General features: G+C 37.6%; 2 protein-coding genes across 5 annotated transcripts; one reads left to right on the top strand and one right to left on the bottom strand.

Moving 5' to 3' along the window:
- Positions 1 to 132: 132 nt before the first annotated feature.
- LOC6568476 (J domain-containing protein) lies at positions 133 to 10,780 on the top strand. 4 transcript variants are annotated; one of them, XM_032740653.2, is made up of 5 exons: positions 133 to 176; positions 977 to 1,104; positions 4,954 to 5,055; positions 8,019 to 8,135; positions 9,348 to 10,780. In XM_032740653.2, exons 2-5 carry the CDS (start codon positions 1,018 to 1,020, stop codon positions 9,576 to 9,578), a joined length of 537 nt encoding a protein of 178 aa, XP_032596544.1. In that variant the 5' UTR covers positions 133 to 176; positions 977 to 1,017; the 3' UTR covers positions 9,579 to 10,780. The 4 variants fall into 4 exon arrangements, with proteins under 4 accessions (XP_032596544.1, XP_001994783.1, XP_032596545.1 ...); XM_001994747.3 differs by having other exon boundaries at positions 142 to 176; positions 8,019 to 8,174; positions 9,348 to 9,880; XM_032740654.1 differs by lacking the exon at positions 133 to 176 and adding an exon at positions 508 to 552.
- A 377-nt stretch (positions 10,781 to 11,157) lies between these two features.
- On the bottom strand, positions 11,158 to 13,534 carry LOC6568477 (prolyl 4-hydroxylase subunit alpha-2). Its single transcript, XM_032740687.1, has 10 exons — positions 13,338 to 13,534; positions 13,127 to 13,278; positions 12,900 to 13,056; positions 12,520 to 12,841; positions 12,066 to 12,459; positions 11,932 to 12,003; positions 11,798 to 11,892; positions 11,653 to 11,728; positions 11,310 to 11,399; positions 11,158 to 11,243 (listed from the first exon to the last, which is right to left on the bottom strand). Exons 1-10 carry the CDS (start codon positions 13,532 to 13,534, stop codon positions 11,158 to 11,160), a joined length of 1,641 nt encoding a protein of 546 aa, XP_032596578.1.
- Positions 13,535 to 13,571: the final 37 nt, after the last annotated feature.

Here is a 13,571-nt window from a genome sequence, read left to right as displayed (position 1 = left end):
GTAAGTGCCTCTCAGCAGCAGTAGTAGCAGCAGTAGCAGAGACAGATGCAAGCTCTTCCAGTGCGTAGGCCAAGCCAGGCTAAATAAAGCCCCAGCAGCTTGCGAGTCGACGACTCGCCGCCATTGGCAGTTTGTATTTTGACGCGTTGCCAGCCACATCGTAAGCGCTTCCAAATGTAATAAACGCAACAATTGCCACTAAATAATATACAACTTTTGATCAAACGAAAGAGCAAAACACATAAGGAGAGATATATATATAGAGAGAGAGAGAGCGATACCGAGAGAGAGAGAGAGCGAGAGAGAGTGACAGAGTGGTGCGAGTGTGCCAGAGAGAGCAAGAGTGCGAGTGAGAGCTTTATGTGTAGTGACAATCAAAATTTTAGCCAACGACTTTTGTCTACAGCGTCATTTGGTGCTCTTCTGTGGAATTGTTTTGATTGTGTGAGCGAGCGCGAAAGCAACAAACAAAAGTTGGTCCGCGGCATATTGTTGTCTTTTCGTGTGGTGTCAGCCAAGTGTTAACCAGGTCTTAATGCCAAAGTGAAAGTGGTCTGAGACAATAACAATTTGTTTTCAAATTGCACCAGTTTTCTTTTATTACGCGCAATGTTTATTTACTTAAATTATTTTTAGTCGTTAATTGTTCTTAACTTTTTTGCTTCAGTTCGAAGGTCATCTCTTGTTGCTTTCATTTTTTTGTTTTTTTGTTAATCGGCTTAAGCTTTTGAGAGGCCTCTACCGAATTGAGCTTAAATCGGAATTCTCGTCAATTGTTATTGTTTTCTTAATAATAAATGAATCACAGCGAAACAAGAATGAAAACGTGTTCATTAAATATAAGTGAAAACATTTTGAATGTATAAGATAATAAGCAGAAAACTTATAACAAATTCAATTTCAAGTTCCTTGAAACTTGCTTAATATTCTGTGTGTTATAAATAAAGATTTACTTAATTATTTCATTAACTATCAGTTTAACTGCAACTTGCCTAAACAAGGAAAACACCTTCAAAAATGAGCGCTGTGGATGCCATCATTAACTATAAACGCAGTCCCAACGAGGACTTTTACGGTCTGCTTCACTGCGATGAGACCTCATCGGTAAGACCCAAAGTTGAATTACACTCAATAATCAATTAAGTTTATAATGAGCTGTGAGTTGCAGAGCCAAATATTTGGCACACAGCATTCGCATTAGCTGCTGCCAACGTTCAACTTTAGCCAACAATCTAATTAGGATTTAATTAAATTAAGTTTGAGAACTTTATCGCTGCAGAAAAATGGCAGCCACAGAGGCAACAAACTCAGCTAGATACAAATTGAAATACAAAATGAAATCAAATAAAAGTTGGTTTTGAGCGTCGGGTTATTTACTTTGAGAATTAGCTTCAATTACGTTTCGTATTCAGAGTCGATCTAGATTGAAAGAGTCAAAAGCATCAACGGCTCTCAGTAATAACCGCAAAAAGTAGTTGCCAACTGGCAATTAGAGAAAACGATTGTGGTTTTTTTTTTTTGTTGCATCAACTCTAAGCCCTTCAATTAACTCAAAACTTTTGGGTAAGCCTCTTTGCACCACACTTACCTGTATTTTTGTTATAGTGTGGCAGAAGTTAAGCCTAGCTATTATTTTGTATTTCAACTTGATGTGGCTTGTGGTGACCGACTGTCAACTGACAGACAAAACACTTAGCATTAGCCGTACTCAACATACAAATTAAGTTGGCCTTACTGTTGACACATAAAGCACTTTTAACCGCATTCCAAAATATTTTGTTGGTTTTATCTGTATTGTGCTAAAAATCTCTTGCTAGCTTAATAACATTTAGCTCCACATACACATACTCATAAAAATCGGGGTTTATCAAATTTTCTAGTTGAGAATATTTCAATAACAATATTATTATCACGTACACATTCTGAAAAACATAACCCGAAGGCAACTCTGTGGGAACCTTTGCCTGCCTGCCTGCCTGGCTGGCTTGTTGGTGTAATCGAGTTCAGTGGCATGAAAAATGTTTGACGTTGCCGCAATTTTCCACCTGTAAACAATTTAATGTTGGCAATTTTTCAAGCTGTCGATTGCATCATGTTGAGCCATCTATTAAATTATGCACGAGTTTTCTCAGAGCATCACTCTTGATGAGGGTGAAGACTGTGGGCGAAAATGCTCAATGTCCATGGGGAAATTGTCCTCATTCATATTAAAATTTATATTTACTGGAGCGAAGCCTCAAAATCTGTTTGATTTGTTTGGGTTCGTGGGAAAAGCAACACAACAGATAAATTTTTGTTTTACAAAGTGTGTAAAGCAATGTAAAATACATGTTAGATTCCATTAGACATAAAATTTGGATTTTGCATTTAAAATGGATGATCCCAACTGTCAGCAGACCATTTATAATAGGAATTTTCCCATAGAACCAAATTGAAGATATACTTTTACATACTTTGGGCAAACTAATACAAATCGTTTGCATTGTTTATTGAAGAAGATTCTTTGTTTTACTAGGCACAATATTCAGCAAATTTCAAGCAAAATATGATGAATGCTATCAAGTTGAATTAATTAAATAAAGTATTTGCGTTCAAGTACAAATATTCCAGAAAATGTTATAAAATTTGCGTTATGGAATTTACACTTTCCCAATTTAATATTCCGCAGCACTTTTTCATGTACTTGCCAAAAGTCCATTTCATGTTGCACGCCACTTTCAATTGTGTTGATTGCTTGCACTGTTTTTGGAATTCACAAATTAAACTGCAACAATTCAGACGCCTCGTGTTTATTGTTATCCATAAATTGTTTGTTCCGCAAATGAATTGAATTGTCTGCAGCTCAACTTAAGCAACTTTCGTGTCTATTCTCATACAGATAAACTGGCCATTGTGTCCAGATAAACTTATGTGAAGCTCTAATGGAAATTTGCATAAGTCAGGGCCACCATTTACTGATGTATATTTACACATACGTGAATGTTTATGCAAAAATCTCTGTAGAACAATTGGGATTCGGGCTTCAGACTCATTTGCATCCGGGCACAATCAAATGGAAATACGCTACACTTCATTTCATGGCGATCCATTCTAATTGATCAAGTGAATATAAAATGGTTCAATTTAATTGCATTACGCAATTCATATACTCAATTGCACCAGGGAAGTTTTACAATTCAATTCTGTTTAGTATATATAAAAATGACTCATTTGGCATGATGAAAATTATATTACGATTGGATAGGGAATTTAAGTTGCAGTTTCTCGTTTGTGCTACTTTCACTCGAACTGATGACGAACTGTTTTCAGAGGATTTGCCTGCTAGAATAACAAACTGTCAACACACAATTTAATACGACATCTTATATGTGTGTATTTGTGTGTGTGTCTAAGCATTCAATATCAAATTCCAATAATTGTGTAAATGTGAAGACTTCAACAAGCACACCCAAACACATACACACAGAGAGAGAGAGAGAGAGAAAGGAATGCAAACACAAGCGGTTGCCAATGTATACCAGAGATTCATTAAGTTAATTATAGGCGTGTGTGTGCTTGCTTGTATGTATGTATGTGTGTATGTGTGTGTGAGTGTGTGGAAAAACAGGTGTAGTGTCCTTGTCTTCTGTGCCAATAGCATTTGTTTCTGCCTCTTGTCATCCGCTGCAGTCTGTCGTATGAGTAATATTAATTGCGTCGAAATTAATTATACACCCCGTTGCCGTTGGCTGAACATAACAAAACTCAACATGCGCAAATAACACATTTTCATGGAAAATGTAGATGTCGAGCACACTATATAACATATATCTATATGCTATATGCTAGATATACGCAAAGATTTTGGCTGTCAATATTTTATGAGGACAAAAGGCAAAAGAAATAAATAACTGACTGATTGACTGACTGACTGACTGAGTGACTGCCAGAGTGAGTGCTGCAGTTGGTTGGGTATTTGTTTGCATGGCATTGACATTAATTGTGCTTGTGGATTTTTATTGTGCTAGAAAAGCCATTTCCATCAACAATTCCGAGAAAAACAAGCCGCTTTGTTTGTATATATTGCGAGTGGTGGCAGCTGCGACCGGCAGTCTTTCAAAGGATAATGCGCTTTTGTGGTTCGCGTTGTGATGACAACTGCCAAGTTGCTTGGCCGGACGCTTAACTTGGTCAACAGCAAACAGTTGGCTGCGATGTTTGCTCCCGGCTGCTCCGTTGTCTTCGACTGTCAGCAACTTGTTGCTGTCCCTGCGGACACATTGGCTTAATGAATTTCGCTTTCTTTGACTCTAATATCAGTTGTTAACGTAATCAGGACTACGCCAAGGACTACGTGCCATAAGTTTGTCATCCTCTTACATATATCACATTTTTGCAAGATTTACTTTTTCCAATTATGCCACAACTCGGCTCGTATTTCAAACAGTTCAATATAATTATATTGAGTGGTTTTCAGTTTCACACCAAATATTCGTGGATACCAATTCCCAGAATCTAAATTGTTTATATATATGTGTGTGTGTGTGTGTGTGTGAATGTGATTGCTGTTTATGGTTATCGCACACGCCCACAGTTGCCGATGCTTGAATTCTAATGCCATGTCATTCAAGGCTTTGTCTGGTCTTGACAGCTTTACCTGTCGTGTGGTTATCACTACGCTCCTCCTCCACATTTTGTCCCAGATGACGTGACTTGTTCACTTTGTCAGGACGTTGTGTGCGATGTATCGACATATCGCATTATCCATCTTCATCAACATCTTTATCAACGTCTCGGGGGGAGAGCGTAAAATCTGCATGACACACAACAGTTTGAAATATTGTATAATGTTTGAGTGTGTTACGCGAGAGACCTCTTTAAGATGTATGCCACAAAGTGCTTAGTTAATTTACGGCTAAAAGAGAATTTCTTATTGCAATTTACTTAATTTGCGCAATTTTGTTCCTTCCCCAGCCGGAGCAGATCCAAGCCGAATACAAGGCACTGGCCCTCCAGTATCATCCCGACAAGAACAACGGCGACAAGGATGCGGAGGCCAAGTTCCAGCAGCTAAAGGTAAGCAGCAAAAGAGACGACAAAATGAAAAGCCCAGCAGCGAAAAAAAAGGCACACGTTCAGCTGTTTGCATATTTAATAAAGTAGCAGGCGGGGTGCCTTAAGTAGGCAGCAATGGGAATGCTCAGCACCATTGGCCTGACCCCCCAAGGCAATCAGTTTAAGTTGAAAGCTTTGCCACGGAATTGTTTGGCAAGAAAAACATGTTTTCATTTTGGGTGCTAAGGACGATGCTGATCTCCTTGTGTACCGCATATAAGTTACAAGAGAAACACACGGTTACCGTAATAAGAAACTAAACAAAAAATAAATAAGCACTTTACATATACACTCAGCAAAAAGAAAATCGCGTAAAATTATTAAAAATCGCCACACTTTTCTCGGCAAACGTAACTCACCTTATAATTCAGAAAGTTTATTTTTAAACGGAAATATTGTGTAGTTTTTGAAAACCCTGGATTTTTATGTAATCATTTTAGAGTAGATTCTTCTAAAATTTTGAGAAAAGATATTTTATTTTCAGGGTGTTTTCATATGAGTACAAATAACTCTAACAATCACTTTTTTCTACTTATTTCATTAATAGACAGTAATATTATTATTACTAGTTATACATTCATAATTATAAATTGGAAAAATTTGGAAAACAGCTGAACTCTAACTAGCAGTCGAAAAAGCAAGTTTCAGTAATTTTCGAATTGTAGAAAAGATTTTTTTTAATAATCTCTAAGAAATATAAATAAATAAATATATGTATATAGTTTTATATTTATCAAATAAACAGAAAAGAGGTTTTAATTTTTTTATTTTCTTATATTTATAAATGAATTATTAATTATTAGTTTTTTCCAATTTTTCTTTAAGAACGATTTTCTAAATTTCAATACGAATTTTTGCTCAGTGAATGCGAAATACGCGTGAGATGAGCTAAATGTCTGCCTGTCAGGCATAAAAACTTTAGAGCCACATAGAACAAAGCACTTGCACATACACACACACACATACACACACACACGCACACACACCTACATACACACACACCTACATACACACACACAAGCAGAATTCAATAGTTAGTCTGACACACTCATTTACACTCAACCTCAAATTGAATTTTGCACACAACAAAAAGCTGGCGAGATCGCGAACACTTTATGAGAAGATAGCATAAATTACATATGCCTCACATAGATATACATATGTATGTATATATACCATTATTTGGATAAAGTATTATTGATTTTTCACTGTGTCAGAGCAACAAAAGAAAACAAACACTCTATCATAATATATGCCATATATATATATATATATATATATATATATATTTAAATAGGTATGCGTGGCTATTGTTAGTTTATGTCATAGAACGGGGAGAGGGATGGTGGAGGGGAAGGAAGAGAAGGGGGAAGGGGCCGTCAACTGTGCCAAACAGTTTGCCGTATCCACGTCCGTTTTTCGCTGCTGGTCATTAGAGTCCTGTCAGCTATAGCGACACTAAAACTTGTATTATGCGTTTCGGCAACGACAACAGGAACATGTCGAGTGGAAGTCTGCTTCTATGGTTGATAGTTGCGCCTCTGAATCCAGGACTCCATGTTGCCATAAAAACGCAAATAAAATTTGCAGATATTATGGTTGTCTGTATGACTGTCTGTATGGGTTTGGATATGTGTGCGTTGATGTATAATTGGGTGTGGAGAATCTTTTATGGTTACGGTCAACGTCAAAGCCATAAAATAAAGGCTGATGCCGCCCATAAAACAGTTTAAGTGAAAAACTGAGATTTCAATGAATCCGAAGTGATGAGAAAATGTCACAAAATGGTTTTCAGTACGATTTCTAAAACATATGCAAGAAGCGTAGCTGTAAAGGTGCTGAATGCAGCTTAAGATAAAAGCATTTAATAATTTACACTATTTCTTAATTTAAGCTGAAAGCTGTTTATTTTTTAAGAAACTAATATTACTGATATTAATATTTCAGTGTCAAGATTGTGCTTAAAATGCTTTTACAAATTTATACCAAAGAAGATTAAATATATATTTATAATGCAGTAGTTACAGACTTAAACCTTAATTGAGCACTTTAATACGGCTTTGGAAGACTAAATAAACTTAAAAAACAAGTTGCAACTGCATAAATATAATTTGTAATGCAGATAGAGAATATAGACATATATTCAAAAAAAGAAACACTATTTTTTAAAGTGGTACCTTACCATTCTTGACTTGTTAAAGTTCAAGGCAAACTAACAAACTAACTTTCTTGTTGTAAGAGTAAAGACCACATTGCTGAAGGCGAAAATTAATTGAAGAGAAGGAAACCAGCGAGCATCTAGCGGAAAATGACTAAGCTCTGAAACGTTGCTTGCTGACCCACATAGTCAATGAGTAGTAAAATAATTGATTATCATGTAAGAAGCGCAAACAACAGTGACGCTAGTAAAATCTCAGCATCACAGCGTTTGTGCGTCTGCCTGTGAGTGGGTGTGGTTGTGTGTGTGGTTGTGTGTGTGGGTGTGTGTGTGGGTGTGTGTGTGAGTCTACGGGCTTTGAATATCTGACAAACGTGCCCGCAGGCGGCTTTGGCACAAAAGTTGTAGACGCCTAGCGTAAAGGATGTGTGTTTGTGTATTCTCGAATCATTCCCAGATACGCTATCAAAGTCACTTGAGCGTAAAAACGTATTTTCCCATTTATGTGGCCTTCTGTGTGTGTGTGTGTGTGTCTGCATGTGTCTGTCTGTGTGCGTGTAAATCAGAGCCTTGCTAATAAGTGTGCTACGCAAATTGATTATAATGAAAGCAATGGCTAAACCATAGACAAAGATAGATAGAAGGCTTCTCTGCTATTTGTTTTGGGGCTCATCCAATTTGATTTCAATCGACCAATGTAAATAAACATCTGAGTGTTTTGGGACGTTTTTGCTTTATTTTTGTGTTTTTTTTTTTTTGTTCTCAGGAGGCCAAAGAGACGCTGTGTGATCCGGAGAAGCGGGCCGTGTACGACAAGTGGCGCAACAGTGGCATCTCAATGAGCTACAAACAGTGGCTGGGCATGAAGGAGCACGTCGGCCAGGTGAGAAGATACACAATTGCCGAGAAAGTGGATAAAGAGGTATGCGTATGCGCGAGGAATACAGCCAAACAGAGAAGTAAACTCCAATCCCCAAAACGATTGTAGTCAACTGGGGAACTGTTTTATTCGAGTGCCGTTTGTTCCCTTCTATTTTGATTTCCATTTATGGCCAATCGAGATTTATTAAAGTTACATATGCATTTCTAAACGGTACATGCCGAGGCAGGCATTTTCATCTTCTTCATAACAATACTGAGTGGCATCCACTATCGCGAAGATATGTTTGGATATGTTAATCAGTCTGTTTTTGGGCGCTAATGATGACTTGCGACACACTCGATAGTTTCGATTTCCAGTGAATTTTAGGGTTTTAAATACTTTGTACAAAATAATAATTCAGTTCAGAGTGTAAGTCGTAAACAAGCCATTACATCATACCAATTTACTTTGATATATATGTATATGAAATGCATCTTAATTTGTTTGTCCTCTCGCAAAATTGTGCAGCTAATGGAATTAGTAATCCGATACAGAAGCACTGGCGTAGTAGCAAACTTAATATGATTAATCATAGTGCTACAGTCCGAGCTCTGTGCTAATTTCCATAGCAAATTCACGAGCAATCAGCAGAGTTGATAGACGGGCGAGTCCTGTGCATATTTTGTTTGGTTGCGTGTTGGCCTGGTCATAAACTGGCATCAGTGAGGACTCAACAATTGGCAGAGGAACTTCCATTGGTTACAATTTGGCTCTGCGGTTGCAGTCAATTCGACCAATGCGGTTAGATTCCCATTTGCCTGCCATATTTGTAGAGTTAAGTTTTTGATCAAACGGTACATAGGATAAGCAGACCTCAAACTCAGCATAACTAGAAATATGTTTGAACTGAACTTGTAACAAACTTTCATTTAAACTCCCTTTCTAAAGCCTGATTCTGGTCGCCTGAGCACCTCCAATATTTACGTATTTATGATATTTTTGTGAATGTGCCTCTTCATCCAAAGTGTTCTTCTCAGTGTACGCCGTGCATGCCAATTAGGAGCTAATGCATCTGACCTTATATTTCGAGCACCAAAATCCAAGATCTAAACTAATGTAAATACACAAACAAACATATTTGTACATATCAAATGCATTAGCTCTGACAATAGTTGCGCCGCAGTTGCTGTGGTCAGTTTAATTAAAGTTTAATTATTTTCCAATCAATCAAAGTCAATGCATTGGGCCACACCAAAAACCAAGGATCGCATGCTACCAGAGACTGGACCCGGAGCCCCGCCAGGTGCTGGCTCCAGCAGCGGCGGCCTCTCAGCCGCATCTCCGAATCCAGCTCACCGACGGGCCTCGGAGGGTGGGGCTGCTTTATACTACGGCAACCGAAAGGCCGAGTGGGGCACAGAGAATACTGATGTGGCCAACAAATTCCGTAATTATGAAATCTAAGCGCCATTCTAGCAATACTGAAGGGAGTGGACAGTAGAATGGGGAGTGTTGCGAAAGACGTGAGGATTATCGATGTTTTGAGATGAAATCTGAAGAGGTCTTAAAGTAATTTTTATCCATATTTATAGCTCATCGAATGGCAATATATCTCGATGAGAGTTTCAAGAACACATATTCCAATTAAAAACACTTACAAGCAAAACATATAAGAACAAATCAAAGAGAACATATATCAAAAGAGCATTGAAAAGTGAAATACAAAATATATTAATCAACTCTACTTGCATAAGTATTTAAAAAAAAAAAACGTTCGTGTACAAGTACACTGATATATATACTTACATAATTATATTGATGTGAACGTAAAATGTTGCAAATTATATAAATGTTTATAGGTGTATAAAAATATGAAAAAATGGTAATTAATTATATATATAGAAGAAACTGTAATTTCAATAAACATAAGGCTTGAATGCGGCAAGAGTTTTAAGTTAAGTTTAATTGCTACATTTAGAAGTATTTAGTCAAATTTTAAATGTGAATTGTCAAACTGAAGCATATACAAGCACATCCTATATAATGAATATATATTTATCTACAACTATTTGTATATCGATGTATTTAACATGTGCCCCCAAAAGACAATCCCTTTGGAAGTGTTTACTAGTGCACTAAAAACAAAAACCAAATATATTCAAGCTGAAACTAGCAGCAAAATGCCCACCACAATAAATACTGCATATATTGCATATATGATAAAATGAAAGGTATGACAAAAATCCTACAACAAAAAAGCGAATTTAATAACTTTATACACGAGTAAAACTGCATAGTCAAAAAAACAAAAAAACCAAAAAAAAAAAAAAAAAAACTTTCACTTGGTGTCCTTTAAAGTGTGAAACTTATATTTGCACACAAAACTAAAAACCTAAACTTTTTTATTTATGAAAAAGCAACGCCACTCAAGGGCTCATAAAAAGTATAAAAAAAAAATATTTAAAACAAAAACCACTTAAAAAAAAAAGTAAATGTTTTGATGAATTGTTGTTTTAATATTGATGTGTGATGCAATTATTAAATGCTAAACAAATGAATATCAAAGCTATGAGCGAAAATATAAAATCGCTTCCATAAGGTACTAACTATATATGTTTGATTTAAATCATATTGAATTTACTCAAATACACACATATTATTGAACAGATACATACATATTGATAAAGTTAAATCAAAACACTAGCGAAGTATTGTCAGTTTTAACTGAAAGGAAGTCTTTAAGAACAGAAACTTGCAGCTGCAAGCCAAAGGCTAAATGGTTTTTTTCAGCCAACGTGGCGGATGAAATTAGTAAGACGAAGCAACTAACTAGCAACTATGCAAATACATATAAATATTGAATTTTATGAATGTATAAGTGGCAAAAAAAAAAAACAAAACAATAAAATCAACTATTTGAAGAAGTTTCTTCCGCTGGAGAGTCTTCAGGTATTAAAAAGAAGCATTTTATTTACTTGAAAACTAAAACTAAGATGTAAGTAACACAATATTTACTCATTTCAACTTTTATAAAGGTTTTTATTTAACTTGTATTGAAGACTGAGTCATCCCACAAGTCGCAAGGTCGAAGATCCGATTGATCGTATTCACGTATCCAGCGATTAAGCACTATATGAGAAGTGTGTTTGTTACAGCAATAAAATTCAACAATTTTTCAAATAGGTCGTTGCTTACCCCACTTGGAACCCACTATTATGGGGCAACCACCGTGCAGGTTCCTCCAGTCACCTTTACCTGAAGCATGCAGATTATACCAAAAGGCGGCTAAAAAAAATGGATATTATTAGGAGAGGTGAGCTGGTGAGCCTTCATTAGAAATGGTCGCGTGACGGCACATCAACGCGAACGTGACTTTAAAAAATTCAAGTCAATTGTATTATATAACATTGAATATATATTTGCATATCTTTTGCTAAAGTTATCATGCGGTTGCGTGTTATGCTAAGTTAAGTGCGCGATAAAGTCACAAAATCGAATTAATCTGAAACACATATTGGATTGCTAAAACATAACGTACCCGCATATTTCTTTGGCTTTAGTAGTTGCTTTAGAATGGGAAATGCGGTGCCCCCACCTTGTGCCACATCCGAGAGCTGTTTGGAGTAAGAAAATAAATATATATATGTGGCTGGAATTGGCGCCGTTACCTAAACTTGACTCACATAAAACAATACGGTGGCAATGCGATTTCCCATTTCATCACATTTGGAATTTGCGAGGTCACTCTGTAAATTAGCATAGAAAGATTTCGATTCAGCTTCCGCCAAATACTTCACCATCCTCTTACTTACATTACCGAACCAGTCAAAGTGCTGACTATAGTGTCCGCCAATGCCGTAGTCGGCCAACTGATGATCCTCCGCATACTCTGCACACTCGAGATTATATTTTATTTGTTGTGTGACAATTAAAAGTCAAGATGGTACTTACGCATATTCAGATTTGTCATATCTGCCACACGTTGATCGATGGTGCGCAACACTTTGTGACGCGTTGCAGCGATGAATATATGCTGGCTTGTGCGTTTTTTGGACACAGTGCTGGTGCTATTAATGACCACCCCGGCGCGTTCATATCTTTTTCGGTTCAGCTTATTTAGAACATCGATTTCACTCTGATAAATGACGTCGTGGTAGAGCACGAGCAGCGGATTGCGATTCAGCTCCTCGACCTTAAGCGGTGCCAGCAACAAAAAAGGATGCGTCTCAGACATATAGCCACAGCGCAGGTTCCGTTCCTCCGGTGGCGTTTTTTTTATATAGCCATTGCAGGTGTAGCGATATATTTCGTCATGACTTAGATTCGATAAGTCCTCGGGCACGGGCTACGATGGATATTATTGTGCATTGCATTATTGAAAAATAATATCAATTTGAATACTTACCTCGTGCTCTTTGAAAGGGTTTGCCAATGTCAGGTCATCAATTTGCGTTTGTGCTTGCAGGAAGACTTCGTAGTTATGATGATGCCCACTGCTTGGCTCCAGTTCTTTAAGTATCTCCAATGTGCTATTAACACCCCGAGAATCACTTAGTGTGGCCTTAACCTGTACAAGTTGCCCCAAAATGTGTGGCAATAGTTTACTACGATCACTACTGGATAGACGATTGTGCGCCTCCAACAGCCAGGCGTGGGCCAGTTCTGGGTACTTAGTCGTCAGCGCCTGCTGGCCAATCTCCAGGCATTGTTTGGCATTTAGCTGCATGCTTTGTTTTAATTGAAATGAGGTGAGGTTTGTAAGTGGCATTTCAACATTTGACTCACCCATAGGCAACACCATCCAGTATACCAGCAGCCAGATGTTTAGTCTGTAATCTGTATATGAATTGTATTCGAAGCAAGCCATCAATGGTACCAGTTAGATCCTCTGGTTTGGGCATGTTGTCTCGTTGACGCAATCGCTGCAGGCGTTTCAGTGGCTCTGTAAGTAGATTGCACGCAGGTCGCGTATTTAATGGAATTGGGATATAAGTTGATTTGGGGGCACCCACTCTCGCCGGTTGCGGCAGCCATGAGATTCTCAATGCGTTGCCAGTCCACCGTCAGGCGTTTGCTCAACAAATATTTGTTCAATGGACTCTCAAAGTATGCGATGCCCCATTGCTGCGCCTCGCTACGCTCACTCTCGTATTCGTCCAACCGTCTGTAATGTAATTTTCAGTTGCATAAAATTCAATTAACGACGACCCAGTTTCAACTCACGCTCGCAGAAAATCCAATTTTCTCTCATTATCGGCAATGAATTTTTGAATATGCTGCAGCATTTTCTGCTCGTAGATAAATACGTTAGACATCTCATGAATGGATGAGAAGTATTCCGCATTGGCACCACACCAGATCAGGACTGGCAACACGGCCAGGGCCGCACTTAGTTTACATTCTGCTCTCAAGAATATCATCTTTCGATCCGATATCCGCACTCAGTCACGACTCGCG

Source organism: Drosophila grimshawi, unplaced genomic scaffold, assembly GCF_018153295.1.
Source record: "Drosophila grimshawi isolate 15287-2541.00 unplaced genomic scaffold, ASM1815329v1 contig_311, whole genome shotgun sequence".
In the NCBI taxonomy this organism is placed as follows: Eukaryota; Metazoa; Arthropoda; class Insecta; order Diptera; family Drosophilidae; genus Drosophila; species Drosophila grimshawi.
Note: the sequence above shows the minus strand (reverse complement) of the source record. Positions and strands in the feature narration are given on the sequence as shown.